General features: G+C 57.9%; 2 protein-coding genes and 1 long non-coding RNA gene across 28 annotated transcripts in view; 2 read left to right on the top strand and 1 right to left on the bottom strand.

Annotated features, from left to right (window-relative positions):
• LOC102046483 (E3 ubiquitin-protein ligase rnf213-alpha-like) overlaps positions 1 to 6,690 on the top strand; it is a 44,228-nt gene extending 37,538 nt beyond the window's left edge. For 14 of the 15 annotated variants that reach the window (XM_055703939.1, XM_055703937.1, XM_055703936.1 and 11 more), the window contains 12 exons: positions 33 to 201; positions 568 to 659; positions 1,095 to 1,352; positions 1,578 to 1,713; positions 2,222 to 2,305; positions 2,563 to 2,731; positions 2,961 to 3,156; positions 3,979 to 4,056; positions 4,301 to 4,501; positions 4,961 to 5,050; positions 5,386 to 5,546; positions 6,028 to 6,690. In XM_055703939.1, coding sequence (XP_055559914.1) covers positions 33 to 201; positions 568 to 659; positions 1,095 to 1,352; positions 1,578 to 1,713; positions 2,222 to 2,305; positions 2,563 to 2,731; positions 2,961 to 3,156; positions 3,979 to 4,056; positions 4,301 to 4,501; positions 4,961 to 5,050; positions 5,386 to 5,546; positions 6,028 to 6,220 — 1,827 coding nt within the window. In that variant the 3' untranslated portion in view covers positions 6,221 to 6,690. The other variant, XM_055703941.1, reaches the window with a different exon arrangement.
• A 2,994-nt stretch (positions 6,691 to 9,684) lies between these two features.
• On the top strand, positions 9,685 to 24,914 carry LOC106631172 (antigen WC1.1-like). Of its 12 annotated transcripts, none has more exons than XR_008731226.1 (16): positions 9,685 to 9,781; positions 10,280 to 10,594; positions 11,234 to 12,085; positions 13,574 to 13,900; positions 14,003 to 14,317; positions 14,669 to 14,983; positions 15,443 to 15,505; positions 15,589 to 15,903; positions 16,316 to 16,351; positions 16,580 to 16,717; positions 17,401 to 17,514; positions 17,893 to 17,976; positions 18,174 to 18,326; positions 18,562 to 18,721; positions 19,776 to 19,986; positions 20,410 to 22,400. XR_008731226.1 is itself a non-coding variant. In XM_055703948.1 (16 exons), the coding sequence occupies exons 1-16, from the start codon at positions 9,715 to 9,717 to the stop codon at positions 19,790 to 19,792; spliced, it is 3,414 nt and encodes a 1,137-aa protein (XP_055559923.1). In that variant the 5' UTR covers positions 9,685 to 9,714; the 3' UTR covers positions 19,793 to 19,923. The 12 variants fall into 12 exon arrangements, 9 of the variants coding, with proteins under 9 accessions (XP_055559923.1, XP_055559927.1, XP_055559925.1 ...); XR_008731227.1 differs by lacking the exon at positions 20,410 to 22,400 and adding an exon at positions 20,131 to 20,259; XM_055703948.1 differs by lacking the exon at positions 20,410 to 22,400 and adding an exon at positions 19,393 to 19,535 and having other exon boundaries at positions 19,776 to 19,923.
• On the bottom strand, positions 22,892 to 24,968 carry LOC129735536 (uncharacterized). Its single transcript, XR_008731229.1, has 5 exons — positions 24,881 to 24,968; positions 23,839 to 23,874; positions 23,675 to 23,713; positions 23,481 to 23,546; positions 22,892 to 23,014 (listed from the first exon to the last, which is right to left on the bottom strand). It is a non-coding gene; the product is annotated as an uncharacterized LOC129735536 (long non-coding RNA).
• Positions 24,969 to 26,761: the final 1,793 nt, after the last annotated feature.

The following is a 26,761-nucleotide window of genomic DNA, read 5'->3' as shown; positions in this document are numbered from 1 at the left end:
AGCCTAATGGAGGAACCTGCCCCACCTTCTAGGCAATTTTAGACCTGATGAAAAGGAAACCAGACAACGTGGAAGAGTTCTTTTGGGGCCACCTTCAGAAGGATGTGGCGTGCCTGGCAGAAGCACTCAGCAGGAATGTGGAGGATGCTGTGGTGACTGTTCATCTGTTTCTACAGCACCTGAGCAACTACAAACCAACAGGTAAAGAGGTGCTGAGAAGCACCAGGAGGCCACCAGTAGGCTCATGGCCACTGGGTTTTAACCAGGACCAGTGTCATTGGCTCCTCCTTCCTGGGTCAGTCTCCATCCTGGGAAACTGGTGAGAAGACAGGGAGGACCATGAAGGCAGTGAACTCATTCAAAGCACTCAGGCCAGACCAGCCTGAGGGCATGAGCAGATTGGGAGATAATTTGCTCCAAGTAGGCATATGTGTCATCCCTTCTGCTCTTGGTTCCTCTTATTTCCAGTTCATCTTACTTCTCACCATCAAGAAACCCAACAAAGCTCTGGGCAGAGCCCAGGGTCTACAGAGTAAAAGCTCACATATTCCTTCATGTCTTCTACAGACCAGAGCGTAGTCTTGAGCGTCCTGAATCAGAAGAAAGACCGAGAAGAATGGGAAACCTCCTTCAAAGCCCTGGCTCAGCCATTTTTTCAGGTATGCCTGTGCCTAGCTGCTGCTCGCAGGTGTTGCATAGCCAAAGTGCTGCGTTGGTCGTGGCCGTGTCCATGTCCAGATACATCCACTGAGCTCAGGGCATTCTCACGTGGAAGAAGAGATTCGCCCCCTCTTCTTTAAACTGTGACTTCATCCTGGTGTGGTCTCCTGCTCTGCTGCTGCAGAGAGCTGTTTTCTTGGATGATTTTTATAGGCCAGTCCTCCCTGGAAACCAGCTGGTTTTCTTCCCTTGGAGAAAATCACCTCTGGGTTTCTCCCTGGGCAGTTCTGATCTTGTCCCTTTGGTAGCAAGTTCTCACCATGCCCCATACTTCTCCAGAGTCCTCGTTACTTTTCTTTGCCCCAAGACCCTGTGAATTCCCTCAGCCTACTTGGGTAACAAGGGTGGCTTCTAACGACTCTGGGTCCTTGCAGGAGTTGGAGCAGAGCCTTAATTCTGTCAAGGAGCAGAGGATGAATGGAGGTCCCCATGGTTCCAGCCTCCTCCTGAAAATTGCTTATGGCCAGACACCGCATTTCAAAGACCTGCCAAGTCAGGGGTTGATCAACCAGCCTTGCCTGTGGAAATACGAACAGAAGATGACCATCCAGACCCTGATGCGTTTCCTGCAGCAGGAAGATGGAGAAGGCACTGGAAATCCATACCCCATTCTGCTGGAGCTTCTCTTGAAGGTTGGCTGTGGGAACATCCCCTCTCCACCAAAGCACATGCAGTAGATTCAGTCTGGTTGGGGTGCGTGGGGCACTGGGGTAACTTCCCTCCTCCCCCCCCCCCCCCCCCCCCCTTCCCCATGTTTCTTTGTAGCAACCAGGCATGACAGTGTCTTACTCTGGGTTACCCCGTGGTGGCAGATAAGATCCCTATCCCTTGAATCACGCTGGGTTTTTCTCTTCTAGCTTGAGAACATCCAACACATCCGACACCTGCCTGACATTTTCCAACTGCAGAATGCCCTGATCCACCTTTTCCAAAACAGCCATAAAGCGGAAAACTACACAGTCAGGCAATTCCTGGACCAGCCTGGGTTTTCAGGTGCGATAGGGAATCTGGTCATCCCTGGAACATGGGTGTTAGCCCCTCAGCACCCAGATGCTCTGCTGAGAAGCTGCTGCTGTCGTTTGCATGGTGCAGCCAATCCAACCAACACAAGAGCAGCCCATCGAGGCTGGAGGTGCCTCTGCAGGAGCAGTTGTTTTTTTCTGGGGGGGGGGTGGGTGGGGAACTTAGGAGAGGGTGAAGGTCCGAGACATTGAGGTGGATCCGGGGCAGATCCTTTCTCCTGGGGCATTTGGTGCTTGGTGAGGGTCTTCTGCTGTGAGCAAGCAAGATAGGTGAGATGGGCTTTTCAGCTCCTCAGTCACGTTGCCTGGTTGATTGATGTCACATGTGGTCTCACACAGGCTCGAAGCCCAGCTTGAGCCAACGTGTGGCACAGTGCGGTGTGACACCTCCAGTGATGTATCTGTTGGGAGACATCTTTTGACCTGACACGTCTCCTGAAGCATGCCTTGATGGGGCTGTTCTCTCTCTGTGTCTGCAGAGGACCAGCGTTTGGCTTTCAGCAGAGCTGTACAGACGATCCAGAAAGTTTGGAGCAACATTAACAGGAGCACATCCAGCTCAGGTATATGGTTATCCCCAGGGTGTCATGCCCCTCTTTCCTTGGCCATTTCTTCTGGAGATGCTCCAAAGCTGAGCTGCTTTCTACAACTACCCTTCCCAGCAAAATTGCTGAGATTCTTTGCTTTTCACCTGCTAAAAACAAATTTAAAAGCCTTCCAAAGATACAAACTCTAATGAAGAAGCCATCCAAGACCTCAAGGAAAGGAGTTTCTCCTGGGATCAATACAGTGGGTAGAAGACCATTCCACCCTTTTACAGGCATCACCGTCCTGTCAGATGCCCTGCCGAATGACATCACTGCCAGCACCGCTGTCCTTCACCTCCTGCCCACCCAATCGTCCATCAGCCGGCTGGTGACCAGGTTCCTCATAGCACTGCAAAACAGCTGCATTGACACGGCTGCGCAGGTCACCAGAGAGAGGCAATGGTAGGTCTTGAGCCGCTCACCTGAGGGCTTTTCCATCTCCTCCACCCTTCACAAAAGCTCCCTGAGAGGTTTTCAGGGCTGGTGTGGGGCTTGCAGGGGAGCTGTGGTGGACAAACGATGGCGTTGCAAGATCCTAGTGGCTTGGTGTCCAGCAAAGCGGGCCCTTGATGGCAGAGTAGGATGAGTTGAGAGGCCCTGCAACCACACAGGGCAACTGTTCCTCTCCCAGGTCCATCTCCGCAGAAGAGGTGAAGCCCTCCTCTGTGCTGGCTGTATCCAAGAGCGATCTGCTGACCATGGCGCTCGCCAACTTGCAGTATGAGATAGATGAAGATGGCACCAAGACGACCTACTTTGACTTTGAGATGCTGCAGCGGCAAGTGGTTCATCGCTTCATCAGTGGGAAACCCATCATCAAGGCTCAGGTGAGCTCAGTGATGGCCAGGTTGGGTTGTCCTAGGCTGGCGGTGAGGTTGGGGTCTATTTCCAGCCTCTTCTATGTGCCTTTCTGGAGTCAGCAGGTTCAACTGAAGGCATTGATAAATGCCTGCTGTGCATCTGTCTCTCCTCCTTGGGTTTTGATGGAGTGCCATGGCCAGAAACCACTTCTGTGGTCATGAAATGGTGGGCTGAAAGGTAGCATGAGGACCTACAGCCCTGACTTTTGTGAAGGGGAAGCCAGCCAGGTTTCTTTGAGAACGAAGGAGGAGTTGGTAGCTGTTCAAAGAACTTTAAGAAGCATCTTCCAGAATTATGGGTGGTCCAAAGTGGGACTCTGAACCACCTTGGAGGAGCACCCCCCTGACTGGGGCTGTTGGTCTCCATTCTGTGAAATGCAGCCTGGAGCCGGTGGGAAAAGGGGACTTGGGGACACTAGAATCAGGCTGTCCTGCAGCACGTGGGTTGTGCATGCTCTCCTAAAGGTGACCAGTCCACACGGGCTGTTCCTAGGATCTTTTTGGTCCTTGGAAGTAGCTCCCAAGAGGACTTTCTCCATTGCCTTGCTGGGGACAGAGGTGAGGCTGTGAGCTCCTCAGATCCTCCTTCACAGAAATGCCTTCTTCCAGACATCAGGGTCCTCCCCCGATCTCCACAACCCCACAGTGGCCTCAGGAGGCCATCCACCACCTCCTGCAGAACCCTCAGGGACATCCCATGGCCCACACCTGCCCAGATGAGCTTCTCTGCTGGCCCCTGTTAAGTGCCACCAGGCATATTTGTAACCAGCTGTCCCAAACCCTTTCCAGACGGCTCCATCCATTCCCCGCAACAATGTGAGGACCCTCCAGGACACCAAGATGAAAGTCAGGGACCAACTGGACCAGGTAGGAAATGGATCACCGGTCTTCTCCTCCATCCAACCCTGAGGTCTCCCCTCAAGTTCTCTGTCACAATGGGGGCACAAAGACTGGGAAGATGTGTGAGAAGACCCAAGGCCAACTCAAGTAGTGGGTTGGGAGACCTGGCAGGACTCAGTTCTGTGCCAGGGGGATGAGCAGTCTGGGAAGGCATCATTTTGTGGTGTTCCCAGCCCTTGCCAGGTCACATTCTTGCCATTCTTGCTGCCAGGAGCCGCTCAGCATCAACCAGCAGAAGCGCATCATGGAAGAGGCCCGCTCAGTCAACGCCATCTCCAATGTCCTGGCAACTCTGAAGGTGGCTGCTGAGTTCCTGGCTGTGACAGGTGGTGACCCGAAGCGCCCGCTGCCCGAGTACATCCAGCAGGAGCTGAGGATGGATGCCAGTGCAAAGCAGTTCAAGGATGTGCCGGTGCGTGAAGGATTCAGGGTGGGTGGGAAGTGGGACCTTCATGCCTTCACCCCTGCCTCTCTGGGCAGGACTTTGTGTCTCCCATGGCTCCCACCACCTTCACATGCTCCAAGTTCCCCAAGTCTAGTGTCCATGGAGGGCTGGGGGTCTCCTACTTGGAGCAAAGAGATCCTGGGCACCAGGGTGGGTTTAAAAGCTTGGCTGGGTGGTGCCAGGTCTTCATGCTGTGTCTGTCAAACTCAGGGACACCTCTGGTGCTGTGGATGGCCCACAGTAGTTCCTTGAGGGACACCAGTGATGTGGGAGCCCACCTGGATGCTTGAACTGGGCAGTTGAGGTGCAGCCATTGGAGGATGTTGGTGGCCCAATGTGTCCTCCTCCAGGACACACTGGAGTTGAGCATGGATGGGACACTTCCAATGACCCGAACACCTGTACTTCTCTATCCCCATTCTTCAGGTCGTGCCCAACACCCAGCTGAAGCACATCCTGTCACTGTGGCAGGTCCTGGCAGCTCGCAGGTCCATGCTGTTGGTACAGATGAACCAGGTGAGGGAGATGAGGCTTGGGGAAGGGAGGGGTTTTGTTCCCCTGGGAGGAGAAAGGAGATCTACACTGCTGCAGCCAGGCAGCGTTTTTGACACCTCTGTCTCATCCCTTCCCTGGGTAAAATCAAGGTCTCTGGCCCATCCTCAAGATAATCCACTCCCCTGGGTACTTTCAAGTCTGGCTCACATCTTGGAAGCTCTCTGGGTGGCCCTGATGTGAGGTTCAAGGAGACAAGAGGGTTGTGGTTCTCCTTCCTCCATCAGATGTTGCTTCCAGATCCATCTGGGTGGGGTGTGCTGGGGTCTCCCTGTTGCTGACGCTGGTGGTCTTTTTAGGATCCCTTCTGCTTGGTACCCAAGCAGTTCCAAGCAAATCTGGATGCAATGCAGGCAAAAGCCTTGTCCTCCAAATTGTCCAACACCAACCTCGACCTCTTCCTCATCGAGCTGCACGAGATGATCATGGTGGCACTGTCCAAGCACCAGCCTGACCATCCGTAAGTCCAGATCATATCCTGGGACAGACAGAGTGGTGGCAGAAGTAACAGCTTCCTAGGAGGGTCTGGTTGGGGAAGGACCTCTGAAGGTCTCTCGTCCAAGTCCTGCTCCAGGCAGGTTACTCAAGGCCTCAACTGGTTGCGAGTTGGTGTGTCTCTGTCTTTGGAGATGCTTATCTTCGGGGCTGTCCCAAAGTGGCATCACCCCTGATGGGAAGAGCTTTTTCTTATGCCTGACCATCAGCTGACTCGTGGGCTCCTGATGCCACTGGAGATACTCCAAGGTAGCCTCTAACATGAGGCATTGGCCACCATTGACCAGAAACCTTGGCCATCATTGAGAGCCGCTATTGACCAGCAACCTTAACCAAGATAGTGCTTATTGTTGACAGCCAGCATCGGCCATGATTGGCTGCTGGGGGTGGTGGGACATCCATCCCACCTCCACCTGCTCACCCCACCTCCTCTGCCTCACCCACAGGCTGCAGTTTGCCTTTAGGTGCTTTCTGGAAGACAACAAAATCCCTGAGGACTCTGTCGCCATCCTCACAAATGTCCTGGAACCAAACATTCCCATCAAGAACATCCTCTCCGTCTGGAGGACGGCTGCAAAGACCAGTCAGATCAACATCCCTGCCTACGGCCAGGAGAGGCCAGCTCAAGGCAGCCATTAGCCCCTTTCTTGCGATGGGGTGGCTTGTCCCCATGGGCGCAGAGGAAACATGTACCTCTCATTCCAGCTCTGGAGGCAACACATGAGCTATGTGTGGGCTCCTGGAGCAGCCCAAGCTTCCAAACACCCAAACCCCTGTTCCCTGAGGCCAGGTGAGAAGCTCTCACTTGGACCCACCATTGGCTGCTCAGGCACCCCAAGCATTCCCTGTCCCTCCAACCCTGCTGAGCTACAGCACGAACTTGGAGATCATCCCCATGGACATGTCCCCAGTGCTGCTACTGCTGTCCTCAGTTGGCCAACTCTGCCCCCCAGCAGCCCCCAAGGGAGGGTCTGGGGAGCTGGAGCCCCTCTACCACCCCAGTGCTGGCCAAGGAGTGCTTCTGTGTGTCCCTGTGCCCTTTGCTGGTGGCTTCTGTCCTGTCTTGTCCCTTCTTTCCTTTCCTGCATCATTAAATGCTCAAGAACCCATCTTGATTTCATGTTGTTCCCAAAATGGTGGCGGAGGGGACCCGGCTTCTCCACACCTTCCCTGCGGGTATCTATAGACTATATATATATATATATACACACACACACATTGATGAGACTTCCCCAGTGTCTTCTCCAGGCTGGGCCATCCCAGCTCCCTCAGTCTCTCCTAGGAGAGCTGCTCCTGTCTCTTCATCGTCTTGGTGGCCCTTCCCTAAGTCTAGTCTAAAGCTCTCCGTAGAAGTCTGGCCAGCTTGCTGATGAAGACCCACTTGTCCCAGTTGGTCAGGTGAATCCCATCGTCTCCCAACAGACTCAGCTTCTTCTCAAAGGCAGACCCGACTTCTCAAAGATAGATCTGGCTTCTCAAAGGTAGATTCATGATCATGGCATGAGTACGGCACCAGCCCTGCAACCTAATGCTCCAATCCCTTCCTCATCTTCCCTGGACTCTCTCCAGTATGCCCATGTCTCTCTTGTACTGGGAAGCCCAGCACTGGACCCAGCTTCTCGAGGTGTGGCCTCACCAGAACAGAGGTGAAGGACCCTCTCCCTCCACCGTGAGCTAGCTGCCTTTGTGGCAAGAACTCATGGTTCATGGCCAACTTGGTGTCCACCAGCACCTTTTCTACCAAGCTGCTGTACATGCTGGTGTTCCCATCACGTCCTGGTGCCAGGGGCTCTCTGTCCTCAGGGGCAGGACCCCATGAGGTTCTTCTCAGCCCATTTCTGCAGCCGTTTCGTGTCACGTCACGCTGCTCGGTGGCTGGCTGATGGCTACTCCTCGGCACCGTCACGCTTGTGTGTTCTCAGCCAGCATTGAAAAGGGGACACAGTAATTTTATGGATACACTTCTATATATGTCTGTATGTGTATACATTTCTATGTACAGATGGTCATTTATAAAGCTATAGAATTAAAATTAATTCAGCCACAAAGGCATAGGTATGAAACACATCAAACCTCATTTAATAAGAGTGAATAGACTGAAGAATTAAATGCTTAATATTTAAATATTTAATTTTTTGGATACACTTCTATATATGTGTATATATAGAAGTGTGTATATATATATGTGTGTATATATATGGCATATCAGCTACTCAACCACGAGCGACCTTCACAAGCATATATCCACCCATTTGCCACATCCTGGCTGTTCAGGTCCTCCTGATTAAATAAATATTTAAATGTGAATAGAAACAAAAGGAAAAGGAGCACGTCCGGCTTCCCTATAAATCTATAGAAATGAAATCAACATGGCCACAAAGCCTGAGGTATAAAATGGATAAACCCTTGAGTTTTTCTCTGACTTTTGCCTTTCCACCAGTCCCTTGCATCTCGCTGTGGAGGGGTGAGGGTGTGACTGGAGTTGTGCCACCACGGGGGAGCATGTGGCCAATGTGCTTGTGAGGTGGCAGCTGCCACGGTAGCTGAGGGACCCCGAGGAGGCTCACGGCTTGTGGAGGACCTGAACACCAGGAGGTGGCAAACGGGTGGATACGTGCTTGCGGAGGTTGCCCGTGGCTGAGTAGATGATAGGCCAAGTGAAGGCCAAAAGTGTATGTAGGGGTTTGCGACGTCATTGGAGGACCCCATAGGCCAGGAAAGGGCCCGTGGGTTGTGCAGCGTCTTAGGAGGTCGTTTGTGCCCAGGCGGCTGATAGAGTAGGAGCAAGTTATGGATTGTGTAGGTGCTTGTGAGGCTACTGGCACCTGAGTCAATGATAGGCCAGGCGCTGGCACACGGCTTGTGAACGTCCTTGTGATGTCAGTGGTGCCGGAACACCTGATAGGCCAGGAACAGGCACATGACAGGCATAGGTGCTATGACATCACCTGTGGCCGAGTGATGCACAGGCCAGCAGGATGCACGTGGCTTGTGTAGGAGCATGTAGTTTCACTGGTGCTGGAGCAGATCTTAGGCCAAGAGCAGGGCTATGGCTTGTGTAGGTGCCTCTGATATCATCAAAATAATGTGCACACACACCCACACGCACCCTAAATACAGGTTTTTGGAAGAACTGTACACGGCACGTGCCCGCGTGTGACAGTGTAACATGGGAGTGGCACCAGGAGGCTCTGAAGTCACATCTCCAGTGGCATCCCATGGCCGTGGGGCTCAGTGTGAAGCAGCCACATGGGGCATCCTGAGGGACAGGAGCTGCCTGGCTCCATCTCTTGCAGGGATGTGCCTGAGCATGCTGCCAGGAGGAAACCACAGGCTTCTCACCCAGGCGCTGCGGGGGGAGCGCGGCGGACGCCGCGAAGCCACGTGGGCTGTGGTTTGTACACCTGCAGGCTCCAGCTCCCAATCTGCCCAGGGGAATAACGGCTCCTGGGTGACATGCTGAGAGGCAGGGACACTTCTGAGCCTTTGGGTGGCATGTCTGCTGCCGTGACGGGGACATGGTGCAGCTCCTGCAGGGGACCCACCGTGGGGTGCTTCAAGGTGGGACAAGCCAGCCAGAGCTCCTGGGATGAAGCTCTTTCCCTGGGCAAGGATCTTTCCCAGCCACTGCTCCCAGCACGGTGGGGTCTGTAGCAGGGGCAGGGGCTGTTTCCTTCCTGTCCTGATGCAGACCCCAGAGCGGTTTCAGTGTTGTGGTTCCCACCGCTCAGGGGCAGATGGCCTCTTGGCCTCTTGACTTCTTGGATGAGCCAAGCGCAGGAGATGCCCAGTGCTCCCAGTCCCCGTAGAGGGGTGCAAGGGGGTGACAGACTCATTTGCCCTCCACACCCAGCTTGTCCCACAACAATCTCCCGCTGCAGCAACCATGACGCCCACCTCAGGACAGACATGTGTCCCTCATATATGGTCATGAACAGTGCTGGAGAAATTCATTGGAGGGCTAGCCTGTGTCGGAGGGGGAGATAGCTCCGGATAGCGTCTAAAAAGGTGCTGCTGCTTCTATTGGCTCCTCCTGCAGCTGGGTCGGCATCTGCAGGGGTATATTAGCCTCCTGGCGTCATCGTCCCTGTCAGTGCCCAGGAGCCGTGACAGGGAGTGAGGTGCAGCTCAGGATGGGGAAGGAGGGACTCCTGTTCTTTCAGGTGCTGTGGCTGCTGCCCTGGGTGCAGCTGTGCAGGGGTAAGCCTGGGGTCCCTTGTCCCACAGCCTGGGGTCAGCAGGCAGCAGCGCGGTTGTTGGGACACCGCTGGGAATGGGGTTTCTTTGCAGGTGCCACTGAGGCGAGGGGGAGAAGGGGCTTCATTCAGCTAGTGCTATGCCTTTCCCTATGTCCCTTTGGTTGGGAGAGAGGGATGAGGGCCTGGGGACATGGCACCGTGCAGAGGTTGATGGGCTGGGGAGGAGAGGGTGCCCGGTGCAGGGCTGGATGTGCCGTATGGGTGGGCATGGGCAAGAGGCAGTGGGAGAAGGTGCTGCAGGCTATGGGGTGCTCAACGGCCCAGCAGGTCTCTCACCGGGCACCCCCAGGCTTTTTGCAGCCTGCGGGGAGAGGAGGGACTCTCACACCCACACCGCCCTGGGGATCACCCAGAGGGTGAAGGGTTCCCATCCACGTGCCCGTGATCCAGTCTGGGCCGCGGAGACCTCTCCTGACCCATCCTGTGTTGATATTTGAAGGGGCTGCAGAGGTGAGGCTGGTGAACGGCGGCAGGCGCTGTGCTGGGAGAGTGGAGGTGAAGCAACAAGGCCAGTGGGGGACCGTGTGTGGTGTATTCTGGGACATGAAGGATGCTACGGTGGTTTGTAACCAGCTGGGTTGTGGGTCTGCTGTGGGAGCTCCTAAGTACGAATACTTCGGGCCAGGATCTGGCCCTGTCTGGATGTTTGGCGTTCACTGCCGCGGCACAGAGCGTGCCCTGTCTGACTGCACAAACAGAAGAGAGTACCAGGAGGACTGTAACCACAGTTTGGATGCTGGAGTGATCTGTTCAGGTATGGGGCCAGCCAATCGCCCACCTTTGCGGCTGGGGTGGGGGAAGGCACCTGGATGTGCCCTCAGGGAAACGGGGGGCACTGGGGAATGGCCTGGTGTGGCTGGTCACACTGCTAGGCTGGGACAGTCATTGCTGGTTTCCTTGAGCCCTGAGGAAGGGCCAGCGGGAACCTGCCCTTGCCTGACCCCTGATGTGGCGCAGCCCACCCTCTGTGGGTGCCCTGGGCCCGCAGCCTCTGTTGGTTCCCATCTTTCTCCTCCCATTCAGCCAGGACCTCTCTCACAGTGCTGAGGACCAGGTCCCCTGAGGCCAGTGGCACTGAGAGCAGCTCACGCGGCCACCCACAGCCCCGGGGCAGGGTCTCCTTGGGCTCTGGTGCTCTGGGTGCTGCCATGCCCGGTGTCAGGCTTTGAGCCGCCCCTGGGGCTGGGGGTTTGGGAGAGAAGGAAACCCACAAGTGCCGTGCTGATGTCTGAGGAGCAGCAGGGGGGCCCTGGCATGTCTGGGACACCAGCACCCCCTGGGAGCTCTGCGGGGGTGTGGTGGGCTTTTTGCCTGCAGCTGCCTTGGAGATGGGACGTGGGCATGTAACTGCCAGAGGGCTCGAGGGACTCCTAGGAGTCTTTGATTTCTCCAGGATTTGTCCAGCTGACTGGAGGTGACAGCCCCTGCTCAGGACGCGTGGAGATCCATAGCAGGGGCAGCTGGAGAGCCGTCTGTGACTCAGACTTTGGTCCCAAAGCCGCTGATGTGGTCTGCAGGGAGCTGCAGTGCGGCGCAGCCCTGTCCGTGGTCGGGGCAGCTCCCTTTGGAGAGCACGCCGGTCCCATGTGGAACGGACTACTGCAGTGCATGGGGAATGAATCCCTCCTCGTCTCCTGCCCCAGGGGACCTCCCAGGGACCAGCCTTGCACCCACGGGAACGCCGCTGGCATCATCTGTACACGTAAGGATTCCTGCTGGGGCGTCAAACAGGAGGGTGATGCTGGGGACAGGGGAGTAGGGCAGGGAGGGTGCTGCGCCAGGCGTGAGGATGGCAGGCGTGACGTGGTTGCCTGCAGCCCTAAAGTGATGCAGAAGGAAGAGAAGGGCAGGGTCTCCTCCGCTTGGCCTCTCCTCCAGCTGCTGAGGGAGCGAGAGCACAGGTCTGCCCTGCCTCGTCCTTCTCTGTTCCCAGAGTACACGGGGTTCAGGCTGAACAATGGCACAGCGTGCGAGGGGAGGGTGGAGGTCCAGGTGCAGGGGACCTGGGGCAGCCTCTGTGCCTCCCGCTGGGATCTCTTGGATGCCCACGTTCTCTGTCGTCACCTCAACTGCGGGTTTGCGGAGACCATTCCCGAGCGAGGGCGCTTTGGGAGAGGAACTGGCCCCATCTGGAGAGATTCATTTCACTGTAACGGGACTGAAGAGCACCTGGGGCAGTGCTCCATGACCACCCTGGGGGCCTCACCCTGCTCCCGTGAGGATGAAGCCGCTGTCATTTGCTCAGGTGAGTGCTGGGAGAACAAAAAATGGGTTAATTCCATTTCCCTCTTGAATGCAAGACAGCAACCCAAAGCAGGGTACCCCGTGCCAGTGCCAGGATTCCACCAGGAGCAATCTGGAGGGCTTTCCCCGCTCGGACTGACGGCTCTGCTGTGGGAGAGCAGAGGACTGAATAGGGGCAGGTGTCTTTGCCATTCAAGGTGGCAGTTCCAGCCCTGGATCCACGGCCAGGACTCCACCATTCAGACTCATCCATGGTGGGATGGGCCTGGGACAGGGCTGCAGGGCTTGTCCCCACTCCTCTGGCTGCAGACGGCCCTGTCCCAGCCCCCCAGGGATATGCTCAGAGCCCAAGCTGACCACCACAGGGTCTGCCGGGGTGCCCCCAGCAGGAGCAGCACACCAAGGGGCTGAGCTTCAAGTGGGGCTGGTGTTAAAGGGAAAACACGCGGATGTGGTTACCGCTGGGCTTGCTTTCATTACCACTCGGAGCTGGGCCACCACCCCAGTGAGTGGCAGAGAACCAAGCGATACAGCATGGCTTATAGACACTTATCAAACCATTAGTTGGTGTCTGAAGTTTTTAGGAGTTTCCTTTGGTCCTGTCAATTCTGCAAATCCATCACTTGACCCTGTCCCAGGGGATTCATCTCCTCGGTTCCAGGCTCCTCCTCGGATCGTGATCTTCTTTCTGCTGCTTTAACTCACACACTCCTTCAAGCACGCTTCGTCTTTGAACAAGCAATTCCTATTCACTAATTCTGAATACTCTGATTACTCCTAGTAATATTGAATACTAATATGAATATTCCTATTTGTATACTAATTTTTCCTAGAAACACCCACATTTCTGGGAGCACCTGTGTGCACAAATTGATCATCTGTTGCTTCTCTGTTCTGCCACTGATGAACTTGACCAAGTTTTAAACCAGCCTTGGATCAGGGCTACACTAGGGACGAGGCTTGGTTCTGCCATTCAGCAGCTTCAGCACTTTAAAAGTCTTAATTTAAATTTCTTAATTCCAGATACATTTTCTTTAACAGACAGGCTTTGCCCCCTGCTCAGCACAAGCCCCAGGCTTGTACCGCTCGCTTGGGCAGGCCCCCCTCGCTCTGCTCCCTGCCAGGGACGCCGGCTCCCGGTCCCCATTCCCAGGGACACGGACAGGCAGAGCCATGCGGGCTGTGCTGGGTCTCAGCAGTGACAGTGCTGAGGCTGGGCAAAGCCTGTTGTGGCACTGCCCACCCCTGGCCCACGCTGGTCCCTCCCACGGGACCTGCCTTGGCAGGGGGATGCTCTGTGACTCTGCCCTGCCAAGAGCAAGGCTGGCACCTCATTCAGGAAGGCTCAGGAAGTGGCAACCAGCCCCATGGAGCCCTGGCCCAGGAGCTCCTTGTGGAGGGCTGGGGATAGGCAGGCAAGCTCCAAGGATCAGAGCCTGGAGGCATGCCACCAATGCCACCAAGGCTGGACCATGGCTGCTCTTCCCAGGCCCAGCTGACTCCAAATCCCTGCGACTGGTGGGTGGGGAGAGCCGGTGTAACGGGCGAGTGGAGATCTTCCACCACGGGACATGGGGCAGAGTCCTGGATGACAACTGGGACATGCAGGAGGCCAATGTGGTGTGCCAGCAGCTGCGGTGTGGAGCAGCGACGGCAGCCTACAAACCCCTGAAGGCTCAGAGAGGGAGGGGCCCCGTGGGGCTGCGAGGGGTCCGGTGTGCAGGGCAGGAGACCAGCCTGACCGCCTGCCGCACCTCCCTGCCCAAGAATGCGCGGGTGGCGGAGATGATGGAGGACGTGGGGGTGGTTTGCTCAGGTGAGTGGCACTGCCCAGACCCCCCTGCCCATCCCCCCCCGCAGGCTCTGGGCTGGGTGGACACCAGCCCCTGATGGCAGCCGGGGTTTCTTCCCACCACAGGGAGTTGGCAAATCCGGCTGGTGGACGGGCCTGGGCGCTGCGCCGGGAGAGTGGAGGTCTACAACCAGGGCAGCTGGGGCACTGTCTGCGATGATGGCTGGGACCTGCTTGATGCCACCGTCGTTTGCCGCCAGCTGGACTGCGGAGGGGCAGTGGATGCCGTTCGCTTCGCTCAATTCGGGGCAGGCTCCGGGGAGATCTGGCTGGACAACGTGAACTGCTCTGGGAATGAATCTGCTCTCTGGGATTGCCCAGCAGTGTCCTGGGAGCAGCAGGACTGTGGGCACAAAGAGGACGCAGGAGTCATCTGCTCAGGTGTGTGCCAGGAGCTGTGGTGGGATCCCTGTGCCTGGGGAAGTGGGAACAAGGGGAAAGCTGGCAATGGCTGAGGCTGTTCCTGGCTGTCTCTGAGCCCCTCCTGCCTCAGCCTGTCCTGGGGGTGCCCCTGCATGAACCTCCTTGGTCCCACCAGGTGTCCCCAAGGGTTGTCAGGGAGGGCGTGGGTGTCCGGCCATCAGGGACATCATTGTCCCCTGGCAAAAGGGAGGTGCCTCTGCCCAGCTGAGAGCCTGCTCTGTGTGTGTGTGTGTGTGTGTTGGGTGAAGAGGCTTCTCTGCCCCCAGAGCCCCAGAGTAGCCTGTTAGGTTTTGGGGTCTTTCCTCCCAGATTTCATGGCCCTGAGGCTGGAGAACAGCAACAATTGCTCCGGGCGGCTGCAAGTTTTCTACAATGGCACATGGGGTGGCGTTTGCTCCAACTCAGTGACTCCCAAAACGGTGTCGCTGGCATGCAAGGAGCTGGGCTGTGGGAACAGAGGGTCTCTGGAAATGCGCCTACCCTATGGTAGGGTGTCCGGCCCCACCTGGCTGGATCACGTGCAGTGTGAGGAGAGAATCAGCTCTTTCTGGCAGTGCCCCTCTTCTCCCTGGAACCCACAGTCTTGCCGTGACCTGCGAGATGAGACCTACATCACCTGCAACGGTAACTGAGCTACCTGGGCACATGCATCCCCCCCAGCCCATGCTCCCTGCTGGGTGCCATCAAGCACAGAAAGGGGGCCACCGGGGCTTTTACTTTACTTGCCAGACCCTGCTGCTGCTGGTGGCACAAATGGGACTCCAGCTCGCAGAGCCCCACACGTTCACCAGCAGTTGCCAGCCAGGCTCGCAGCAGCACCTGGGGGTCTCCAGGCGAGGTCTCCAGAGAGACCAGCCAGGGCCCCAAGGAGCATACCCTCCATGGATACCCTCCTGCTGCTCTGTGAGCCACGACCCCTTTGGGGATGAGCAGTCAGGGTCCCCCACATTGCCGTGCATGTCCCCTGTGTGACCACCGTTGAGAGTGAGGCGATGCGGGGAGGCAGGAGCAGAGCTCAGCCCCACTCTCTGCTGTATGACCCTCCCCTCAGCAGCCCCTTCACTGCAGCATTTCCTTCTGTAGGGAGTTGGACAGAAGCACCCCCGACCCTGGAGCCCCCATGCCCAAACTCCACGAGCTGCACAGGTAGCTGCTCCTGTGTGTGTCCCCCTCACCTGGTGGGGCTCTGCCTGCTTCCTGGTGCTCTGGGAGGTCTCTGCCTTCTCCAGACAGGGAGAAGATTCGTGCCATGGGAGGCGAGGACAAGTGCTCGGGCAGGGTGGAGATCTGGCACCGCGGCTCCTGGGGGACGGTGTGCGATGACTCCTGGGACATGCAGGATGCTGAGGTGGCGTGTAGGCAGCTGGGCTGCGGCCCTGCGGTGTCTGCCCTGGACGAGGCTGCGTTTGGGCAGGGGATGGGCCCCATCTGGCTGGAGAAGGTGGAGTGCCGGGGGACAGAGCTGTCTCTGCAGGATTGCTGGGCACAGCCTGGGGACAGCGGTGCGTGCCGGCACAAGGAGGATGCTTCTGTGCGCTGCTCGGGTGAGCTGCGGGGCTGGGAACCCTCACGGGGCTGTTGGCGAGGAACCAGGGAAGGTGTTTTCCCCACTGGGTCCTATCGCACCTCCAGAGGTCCTAAGAACAAGGCCATCCCTGTGGGGCACGGGAGCCAGCTGGGCAGCAGCCCCTCCAGTGGGGCTGGATGTCCTCTGGCTTCTGCCTGCAGGACCCTGAAGCCCCCAGGGGCACCTACCAGGCTACCTGCACGCATCCTGCCCTATACCCAGAGCAGGACCCTGGACTCTGTCCCCACCACCTGGAGGAGGGGCAGTTTGGGTGGGATATGCCAGGAACAGACGCACACACACACACACACACGGCATGTCTGAGAGGAGGCCCCCTGGTACCTGCACGCCCACCCTCTCAGCCCAACTCCCCTTCTCTTCCTCTGCAGCTCCACTCAGAACAGCAGCACCAGCTTCCCAAACAGGTATCCTGTCCTTCCCACCAGCACTGGCCCCTTGCTGGGGCGTGAAACTCCCAAGAAGAGGCATGGAGGTAGTGGTGGTGGGGGCAGGGGTTGGGGAGGGGTGTCATTTACCCAGTTTCTCCATCACTCCATTGTCTACCCCAGTGTAGTGGAGGTCAGGACCAGAGTGTCCTATCCCCCCACCTCTCCCAGGCTTGCTGCTGCCCTTTTTGTGTTCCTGCCACGCAGATCCCACCCCAGAGCATCTGACTGGCAGCAGGAGCATCTCATTACCTGTCGTCATCTGCATCATCCTGGGGGGCCTTCTCTGCCTGCTCCTGGCCCTCCTGGTTGGGCAAATACAAAGCGCCAGGGCTTGGCGCAAAGGTGGGTCCTTCCTCAGTGGCCCTGGGGGAAAGATGCGCCATGGCAAGGCCAGGGGTGCTGTGAGGTGCTGGTGAGTGGCACAGGCAGAGCTGGGGGGGATAAAAGTGTGTGCCACCTTCGTTCCCGTGTATGGCCTCGCTGCCTGACCACAGGCCACCAGCAGCAAGGGGCAGAGAGAGTCCAGACACAGGAGGAGTTAAGGATGGGGCAAGGACAGAAATGGGAGCAGAGGGGAGACAGGCGAGGACATCACACTGGCGGCACTCGGGGCAGGGGGCTCTGTGGCAGGGGCGGGTGCCAGGAGGAGCACAGGGCAGCAGGGTCAATCCCCACGGCATCAGGCCCCCAGGTGCTCGTTCTTCTGCCCAGCCCTGACCTCCCCACGGCAGGGCAGGGGCTGTGCTCTGGATCCATGGGGCAGAGAGGGGGCAGATCCAGCGGGAGAGGGAAGATGGGAGCTGCTCCAAGCTCAGCACGTGGGCTTGGGGCCAGAGGGGCACACGTACCATCTCTGGGCGGCGGGTGCTGCCCCAGACCATCTCCATGCCCTCACTGGGGAAGTGGTAGCTGTGACCAGAGGGCAGCGGGGCTGTGCTGTGACGACGGCCTTTTGCTGGCCCAGTGGACCAAAGCTGGGGGAGCAGAGCATGATCCTGTCCCCTCTCTGCCTGTCCCTGGTCCAGCCCTGCCTCTCTCTGTGGGCTCTGGGACATCTTGGGAGCCCTTCCCTGCGGCTGTGTATGAGGAAATCAATTACAGACTGGCGTGGGAGAAAGAGGCGAAATTCAGGGGCTCAGGTAGGTGTGGGTCCCTCATGGGGGGCACATCTGCCAGGGTCTGCCTCCTCACCCCCAACCCATGTCCGTCTGCAGTGGTGGGTCTGTGGGGAGAGCAGCCAGGTCCTGAGCCCAACAGAGGAGCTTCCTCCCCACCAGCTCTTCCCATCCCAGCTGGGAACAGCCCCCCTCTGCCTGCCTCCGCACCCTGTGTGACACCTGAGGGGTGAGGGAAGATGCTCTGGGGGCCACTCTGGGACAGCATTTGTCCCAGGGCAGTGGGGGGAGTCCTGAGCCCTTCTCCCCACTCAGCCCTGGTTCCGTGGGTCCCCTGTCCCCAGTAGCACTGACCACAAGCCTGGTCAGCAGAGTGCTCACACCTGCTGCACCTCTCTCCAGGCTCCTATTCAGAGGGGTTCCCAATCAAGCTGCAGCCCTACCCCCAGGACAGCAAGGAGGAGGATGGTCTGGGGCCAGCACCAGGTAACGGTGTGGGAAGGAGTGGCTCTCGCCCCCCTGGAGATGTGTGAAGAACAGGGATGTCACCATCAGAGTGGAGGAGGACATGGCGGGGGGGAGTCTCCTGTGGTGCTGCCTGCATCAGTGCCTGAGCCCTGTGCCCTCCCGTCTTCCACTCTGCAGGTTCCTTCTCACTGTCACCGGGTCCCCTCTCCTTTCAGATGTCCTTGACCCGCCTGGAGGTTACCAAGCAGATGGCTATGATGATGTTAGGGAGGCTTCTGGCCCTGGGGAGGATCCTGTGTCCAGGCAGGGAGACTGGGAAATGCCCGTGGCACCAGAGGAGGGAGCAGGGCCCATGGATGCACCTGGAGGTGAGAGGGAAAGAGAGTGCTGCGGTTCCTGGGGCACTATCCCTGGTGCTGGATGAATACTGAGAACCCAGAACCCTGGGATGGGGGAACCTGCCCCGGGAGTTTTCCTTGGGGAGGGCAGGGGGGTCTGGGCATGGGAAATGGAGCTGAACACCTCAGGACTGGTGAGAAGAGAGGAAGGTGATACGCAGACCAGGAGGGGCACCTGTTCATTGCCCTGCCTTGGTGCCTGCAGGGGCAAACCTGCCCTCCCAGAGAAGTGCTGGGGCTCCTGGAGCTGTGGAAGGTGCCTGGTCCCTGTCCCTGGAGAGCGCAGGCTATGACGATGCTGAAGAAGTGTCTCTGGCACATCCTCCTGAGGACACAGAGGCTGTGGCACCAGGGAGGGATGCGAGGTCAGTGCAGCTGGGAGAGCTGTGAGCAGGAGGGAACCATCCCCCTTTTCCCACGGGTAGCAGAAACAGCCAGGCACCCCCTGCTTTCATTACCCTGTTTTTATGCCCCGTATTTGTTCTTACTAAAAGCCTTTTGGGGGTTTGAGCCAGAGCTGGTGCTCAGTGGTGTCTCCCTGAGGCTGCTCTGGAGGAGCAGAATGCAAAGACAAGGCGCTGGGGAAGGGGCACGTCTCAGGGGGAGGGGGCTCGGGGTCAGGCTGTGGGGCTGCAAGAGCCCATGGTCCCTGGGGAACATTCCTGCTGATGGAGACAGTTCCATCCTGCCAGCCACAGTGTCCAGCAAAAACATCGCTCTGCAAATTCCCGTGAGTGCCCATCTCTTCACCCTGGGGTTCCCCAGTTGCTCTTCTCCCCCCCAGGACCTGCCTGGACCGTGCTGGTCCCATGGCAGAGCAGCCACAACAGAGCTTCTGTGTTGGGGTGAGCCCTAAGGTGGCTGATGGTGCCCTGGGCACCCTGGCCAGCCCCACAGGGGATCGTGGTCTGTGAATCACCTCCCACAGTGGTAAGGAGACAGCTTGATCCCCTCACTGCCCTGGTACAGGGCGCAGAGCCACTCGCTGGAGCGTGTGGAGCTGGGATTGCCCCTTCAAGGACCCCCGTCTCCACAGGCTGCTCCTGCTGCCTCGGTCCTTCACGGATCCCAAGTGCTCCTGTCACAGCCCCAGAGCTGTGAGGCGCCACAGCATCCCCAGGACCCCTCCCCCTCCTGTGCTCCAGCCCCATCCAACTACCCTCCTGCAGCATCCTTTGGGTTTGTGTCGGTGCAGCACCTGTGTGCAGATGCAGGGGGGGTGGGAGCAGGAGGGACTGGGGGGACCTTTGCCTGGGAGGCAGAGGAAGGAGAGCCCATGGGGAGGAAGAAAGGATTCCCAAGAGACATGAGCTGCAGCCCAAAGCTGACATCCAGCCCCTGGCTTGGAGAAGACCCTCCCTGGGAGGGGGCTCATGTGTTCCTGTTGCCATGCCTGAGGGTATTTTGTGTCCCTCCCAGAAAGCAGGCGCTGCTAAATCTGAGCCAGGGTCCCTCTCCCTCAGCTGGGGCTGTCGCCTACCCCAGCTCCCATGGGCAGAGAAACCTTTCACACAGGGCAGGGAGAAGGATTTGACACCTTGGTAGGAATGTGCAGCCCCGACTGCCCTCCCTGCTCCTGCACCTCCACAAGCCTCAGGCCCTGACGGGCTCTTCTGCTGAAGGCTGGAAGGTATGCTGGGCGTTCATGGCAACGCTCCCTGAGGGAGCAGCGACAACAGGGTAGCACTGCAAACAGCAGGATCCGGCCTTAGAGCACAAGAGGTTAGGAGGCCCCATGGTGTCAGCTACTGCAGTGGGCAGCATCTCTTTCAAGGACACAAGTGGCCCAAACAACAGCGGGAACAGCTGGTACCTCCGTGAGCAGGGACACGCTCGCCATCAAGATGGGCATGTTGGGATCAACAGGCTCTGCTGCCCCTCCTTCCTCTCCCACACAGCCGTCAGAGGAGAGAGACAACAGCACAATATTTATTTACCTCTGCATAACGAGAGGACCAGCACCTTTGCTGGTGCCGTGGGCTGGCACTGGGAGGAAATAGGGCCACCAAGGTCTGGCTCAGGAGATACGGCACGTATTCACTTCTCTCTACAGGCACCTGACAGAAGTAGCCACGTGTAACAGCCAGCAAAGCCACCAGCCGCACTGAGCAGCAGCGGCATCAAATGCGTGAAGTCCCGGTGTCGCTGGGTTTGTTCCCATGAAAATACAGGCTCCTGTCAGGGCTTTAATGAAAGCCTGTCTGGTTTTATCTGCATGACAAGAGATAAATAAAAATCCACTGATCAGCGGCTCACAAGAACTCGAAATGGCTCGGATTCTTCACTGACGTTATATATTTCTCAAGGATTAGACGTGCTTATATCTTTACGGGACGCTGCCTATAGAAAAGAGACCTGTTGTGGGTCAGCTGTGAAATGACCGAGGGCAATCCACCTGAGTATTTGCTTTGGAAGCTGCCCCAAGAGCGGGCGGTCACCTGGAAGATTTTCATCCTGACTGTTCCTGCTTTGTGCGCTGCTCACCAGATAGTGAGTACATGGGGCTGGATTATCTCTCCTGTTTAAATACGCTGTGAGGACACTTCCATCCTGAAGCTGTTTTGAAAAGAATCGATGACTTGGACGTGCTGCCATAACCGAGGAACATTGACGTAGGAGAGGTCAAGGCTGCCTTGGCGATCAATGCACATCAAGGGGTGGCATTTGGTAGACCCTTAACATAAAGGTGCTGTTCAGGGAGATCCCATCTGCTGGTTTTGTGGTCTCCAAACAGACGTGCCCATGTTTTTGGAACAGGGGCACATTTCCACCTTTTTTGGTTTGACAAAGAGATGGGCAAGAAACTTTAAAGGCAGGTCTACAGTGTAGCTCATCCTACTTGTGCTGTCCCCTTGCAACCTCTCTGAGCAGGGCAGACAGCCCTTCTGGAAGTTTCTCTCTCATCCCTGCAGTCTCCTCCATGAGGCTGTGGAATATTTACCACATTGGTTTTCCAAATACAGTTTTAGCCTGGTCGTTCTCCTCTGGCATTGACCTGCCGTGAGGTATCCTGTTGTTTTACAGAGGGAAATGGATGAAAAAGAAAAATGCCTTGAGTCCCTGAAGCACACAGATAGAGGCACGCATGACAGAGATAATACGCAGGAATAGTACAGGAAAGACGGAAGAGGGACCGACAGCAGTGATGAGGCACAGGGCTCAGCCAGCCAAGTGCACTGCCCAGCCCCATGTTATCCTAGAATCGTGGAATCGTTTGGGTTGGAAGGGACCTTTAAAGGTCACCCAGTCCAACCTGCCTGCCATGAGCAGGGACATCTTCAACTAGATCAGGGTGCTCAGAGCCCTGTCCAACCTGACCTTGAAGGTTTCCAGTGCCAGGGCATCTACCACCTCGCTAGGCAACCTATGCCAGTGTTTTCTTGCCTGTGTCATGAAAAAATCCGTCCTTGGATCTGGTCTGAAACTACCCTCTTTTAGCTTAAAACCATTCCACCTTGTCCTATTGCAACAGGCCCTACTAAAGAGTTTGTCCCCATCTTTCTTCCAAGCCCCCTTCAAGTATTGAAAGGCTGAAAAAAGATCCTTCCTGAGCCTTCTCTTCTCCAGAACAAAACCCCCACCTCTCCCAGCCTTCCCTCACAGGAGAGGTGTTCCGTTCCTTGGATCATTCCCTTTCTTGTACTGAGGACTCCAGAGCTGGACATGCTACTCCAGGTGGGGTCTCACCAGAGTGGAGTAGAGGGTGAGAATCACCTCCCTTGACCTGCTGGCCACACTTCTTTCGATGCAGCCCAGGATGTTGCTGGCTCACGTCCAGCTTTTTATCCAACAGTACCCCCAAGTCCTTCTCTGCTGGGCTGCTCTCAGTTCCTTCACCCCCTCCCTCCAGCCTGTATTGGTATCACTATTTATTTCACATGGGACCAGCACCTTTTGTACCCTTTTCTGTCGACCTTCATCTTTATGCCTCCTTGCCCCCCCTTCCCCTGCACGTCCCTTAGGGGTTTGCACAGCTCCGCTGATTCCCACATCCTTCCCAGTACAGGGTCCCCCCAGTTCACAATCTTGGAGAGTTCAGGCTGATCTTCCTGGAAATGGTGCCCGTGGTTTCTCAATGGCCCATCTGAGCCATGAAGTTTCTTTCTTGCCATTGTGGCTGTGTTTGATCTCTCAGGTCTGTGTCTTGATACATATTTATTTCTGGCTTCCCCTTTGTCTATCGGTTTCCCATTCGACAGCTGCTGCCCCGACCCCACAGCCCAGGGAAGGACACAGGATGGTGGTGCCCATCAGCGCTTGCGTTCTGCTGCCCTGAGCACTCTCAGGTCCCCCCCAGACCCCTGGGAAATATCCCCCTACAGTTGACCCTGCTGAAGACATGAAATCACAGAATCATAGAATCACTTAGGTTGGAAAAGACCCTTAAGTTCATCACACGCAGTGGGGTGAGGAAAAAATTCCTAAGGTAAAAATCAGTGGTAATGCCCAGACATATCTGTAACAGAAGACGAGAGGGGACATGGACACAGACACGGACACACGCAGGGACACGCAGTAGCTTTGCTGAGGGGGTTTATTGGTCATTAGAAAGAAATGGACCGGGGCTCCCAGGGGGTCAGGTGGGGTCATCCAGGGATGATCATCTCCTCATGCCGCTGGAGGGGGACAGGACAAGGGTGTCACCACCAGTCACAGTCCTGAAAGACAAAGCCGAAAGGAGACTCCCAGTGTCTGCTGGGACAGCACAGGGGCCTTATCCCCATCACCTCGCCCGGCAGAGACCTGGGGAAGGGAACTGGAGCCCTCAGTACACCCAGGACAGGGCTCGGCTCTCCTCAGAGAGAGATGACATGCAAAACCCCTTACCCCAGGATGCCCCCAAATCTCCCAGAAGCCTGCCCAGCCCTCATGGTGATCCTGGGGCTCTGCAAGGCGCCAGAGCCCCTGCCTGGCCTGCACGGTGACCCCCTGGGTCCACAGAGCCCCGCTGAGCACAAGGAAAGGCATGGGGGCAGCTCTGCCCAGCTCACCCTGGGACATGGATCATGGGACGGTCCCCCGTTCCCCTCTCCCATACCCAAGGTCTGCCCACCCCACAGGGCTCAGGAATCCCCTGGGGCCCAGGATGCCTTGTGGGGCAGGAGACACCATGGTGCTGCTCACCTAGACATGAACCATAGCCATCCGTTTCACACGCAAATACTCTAACAGCTTGTCAGCCAAAGCAGGCTGGGGAGAAAGAGAGGGTTAGGGACATGCTTGGGTGCACTGGGATGCACTGGGGCACACTGGGATGCCATGGAGTGTCATGGCCATGTAAGGGAGGGACCAGGGCCAGCAGAACTCATGGTACCCACCTCAGCTGTCTTCAGTTCATCCCATTTGACTAAACTCTCCTGTAGAGAGACCATGAGACCTCACTGGTCACTGAGGTGTCCCCCACCCCAGCCAGGGATGGGAGAACCAAAGTGCTCTCCAGTTCCCCAGACTGGCTGCCCTCCAATTCCACCCCTCTACTTACATCCGAAAAAAGGCTTTCATCGACTTTCGACAATGCCTAGGGAAGAAGAGAAAACGGGTGGTCGGTACTGGAGCTTGGTCAGGCTGTGCATGGGGCACATGTGTCCCCAGTACCCCCAGGCCCATGACTTCCTGTGGGTCTGAGTGGGAAAATCCCTTCTGCTCCCCCACCCAGATGCATTTCTCCAGGTTCCTCTGGGATACCTGCTCATCCAGGGCCGGGGTGGGGACTGACCTAAGGGCAGGGTGGGCAATTCGGGACCTCCAAACAGGAGGGGTAGGCAGCTGGGGGGGACCCAAAGACACTGCACTGGGGTGAACTAGCAGACTGCAGGGGACTGGGCTGGGGGTGTTGAAGGGACAGGACTGCGTGGGATGCAAGTAAGGGGTGAAAGAGTTCAAGTGGAGGGGCTACGGGGATGTCAAGCACAGCGGATGGTGGGGGCAGAAGGAAGAGGACTGCAGAGGACCAAACCGAGGGGACTGGGAGAGAGTTTGGGGGGGTGGGTTCAGGCAAGGGAATTTGGTGACACTACCACAGTGGACAGGATGAACAGCAAAGGACTGAGGGGAACGATGTGAAAGAAAGGTGTTGTGAAGGATCGGAGGGAGGCCATTTGGGGACTGCAGGTAGGACAGAGGGGAGATGCCAGGCAGGAGATGTCTGAGGGACCAGAAGGATGGGATGGGGAGTCCCAAAAGGGAGGGATGTGGGGGCACCAGGAAAAGAAACGGGTGCAGGCCGCCCCAGAGAGCAGACAGGTCTGACCACCCAGTGAGGAGCCTGGGCAATAGGCACCAGAAGCTTAACTGCAGGAGGAAGGGCAGGAAGAGATGGAACTGTGGCAGGGAGAAAGCTTCATTGCCCAGGGACGGAGGTGCAGGGGAGGCCGGAGGCACTTGGGAAGGGGAAAGGCCAGGTCAGGGCATTTCACGCTCACCACCGCAATGTCATTCCACAGGAGAGCTGACGTCCAGCAGTCAAGACCCATCCCAAGCCTGGACACCCCCACCTCCCCCTCCCCGTGTCCCTGGGGACTCACCTGAGCATCTTCTGGGGCGCACAGCAGGATGGCGCACAGCAGGGCCACGCTGACAACTGCGACCTTCATCTTCTTCTGTGGTGCAGCGAGCACTGAGTGAGGCTGCAGGAGGTGAGGGACACATTTATCCGTCCCAGCCCTCCTCCTTGCCCACCCCCAAAAGCCCCCAGGGCAAGGCCAAGCTTGGCACAGAGCCAGCCCTGGAAACAAGCCCAGCCTGGGCACAAGCTCACCCCTCCTCCAGCACGGGCCCAGCCACCTTCCCCGGCACCAGTCCAGCTTCCTGCATGGGGCAGCTGCACCTGGAAGGGTCCGGGCATCACGAGGCGGCGAGGGGGCTGCACAGAGTGCCCCTGGCAGCCAGACACCCTATGGTAACGACCCCCTGCCCCGACATGGAACCACCCTCCAACAGCCCCCCGGAGCCAGATCCCCCCACCTCCCAGTGCCCCCCGCATCTCCCAGCAATGCTGCCTGCCAGGGCCACCCACCTCCTGGAGCAGGCTGTCCCACCACAGCTCTCCTAGAGTCGATGGCGGCCTCAGACTAGGAGTCTCCAAGCAAAATTGTCTCTGCCCCCTCTCCAGCCCCGTGGGGCAACCGGAGGTGGGACTGACGCCTCTGCTTGGGGCACCATAGACCCAGGGTTAGGGGGCACTGGGAGCTGGGAAGGCAACGAGGGGCATGGGCAATGGGGGCAGCCGGCTGCCTGGGATCTTCAGTGGCTGGAGGCAGTGGGGAGCACTGGGGAACACCGGGCACCGGGAGACAAGGTCTGGGCTTGGGGACCCTGCGGAGGTGGGCGCCGTGCCCAGCTCCAGCCCAGCCCGCTGCCCTTGCACTGCTGGCCCCACCGCGGTCCCGGCCGCAGCCACGGCCCCCCCGGAGCAGAGACCAGAGGGGAATCTCACCTGCCCTGGCCCTCACCTTGCCACTGCCTAGGGCCACCACCATGCCCTCCCAGGCGACCTATGTCCCCCCCCCTGCAGAGATGCCCCCGCATGGTGGCTCCCAGCGATCCCAGCGCCAGCCAGTCTCTGGCTCCAGCCTGGGCTGTGGCTGGGACGTGGCTGCGGTTCACGCAAGGCCCTTGTCCCCACAGAGTGTCCCTTCAGCACCCTCAGACTTGGCTCCGGTCAGCACTGCCCTGAGCAGGATGCAGCTGCGCAGAGAGAAACGATGAAGCAGACGCGTGTCCCCAGCAGCTGCTCAGAGCTCCCTGCGGGGACTGAGCTCCCTGGGCAGAGTGCGCAGGTTTGGCCCTGTGGCATCTCGGCTGAGCCATGTTTGCCCAGGGCGAAGGCACAAGGAGCCCGTTCAAGCCGGATTGGTGCTTGGCTCCATGGCCTGGTCAAGGCTGAGGGCAAAGCCGCCTGGATGCCTGGGATCAGTGGCAGCGGGCAGAGCCCACGCAGAAGGGCAGTGTTGGGGGTCGGGGCAGGAGTAGGTCGCAGGGGTCCCGCACCCATGGGGACAGGCTGGGGGCCTCAGGCCGGGACATTCCCAGGAGAGCAGCCCGACGGCCGGGCTGCCGCTCTCCTGTGGGGAAGCCCGCTGGCAGGGGAGCCCGCAGCAGTGGGGCTCAGAGCAGCCTGGGCAATGGAGCTGCCTCCCCAGGGGCACGGCGTGTGTGTCCCCTGCCCCCCTGCCTGCCCTGCAGCTGCCCCTCCCTTTCCAGTGTTGGTGTCCTTCACAGCACCCCTGGCCCACACAGCACCACCCTGGGAGCGCTGGGCACCATCCTTTGGCCAGGGTGCGCGGGAGCGCTCTGGGATCCTACACCACAGGTTCAGCTGGCCGCTCGGGGAGGGAGAGACGCCAGTGAATCTGCTGGCCTGGCTTGCACAAGCCAAGCAAGGCCTTTTCCAGCAATCCGGCACT

This window comes from Falco cherrug, chromosome 3 (genome assembly GCF_023634085.1).
Source record: "Falco cherrug isolate bFalChe1 chromosome 3, bFalChe1.pri, whole genome shotgun sequence".
Classification (NCBI taxonomy): domain Eukaryota; kingdom Metazoa; phylum Chordata; class Aves; order Falconiformes; family Falconidae; genus Falco; species Falco cherrug.
This window is presented reverse-complemented; position numbering and strand designations above follow the sequence as displayed.

Coding starts and splice junctions, on each gene's coding strand:
- LOC106631172 (XM_055703946.1), top strand. CDS start 9,715: ATGGGGAAGGAGGGACTCCTGTTCTTTCAGGTGCTGTGGCTGCTGCCC. Junction 10,595..11,233: donor TGCTGGAGTGATCTGTTCAG/GTATGGGGCCAG, acceptor TGATTTCTCCAG/GATTTGTCCAGCTGACTGGA. Junction 15,506..15,588: donor AAACTCCACGAGCTGCACAG/GTAGCTGCTCCT, acceptor TGCCTTCTCCAG/ACAGGGAGAAGATTCGTGCC.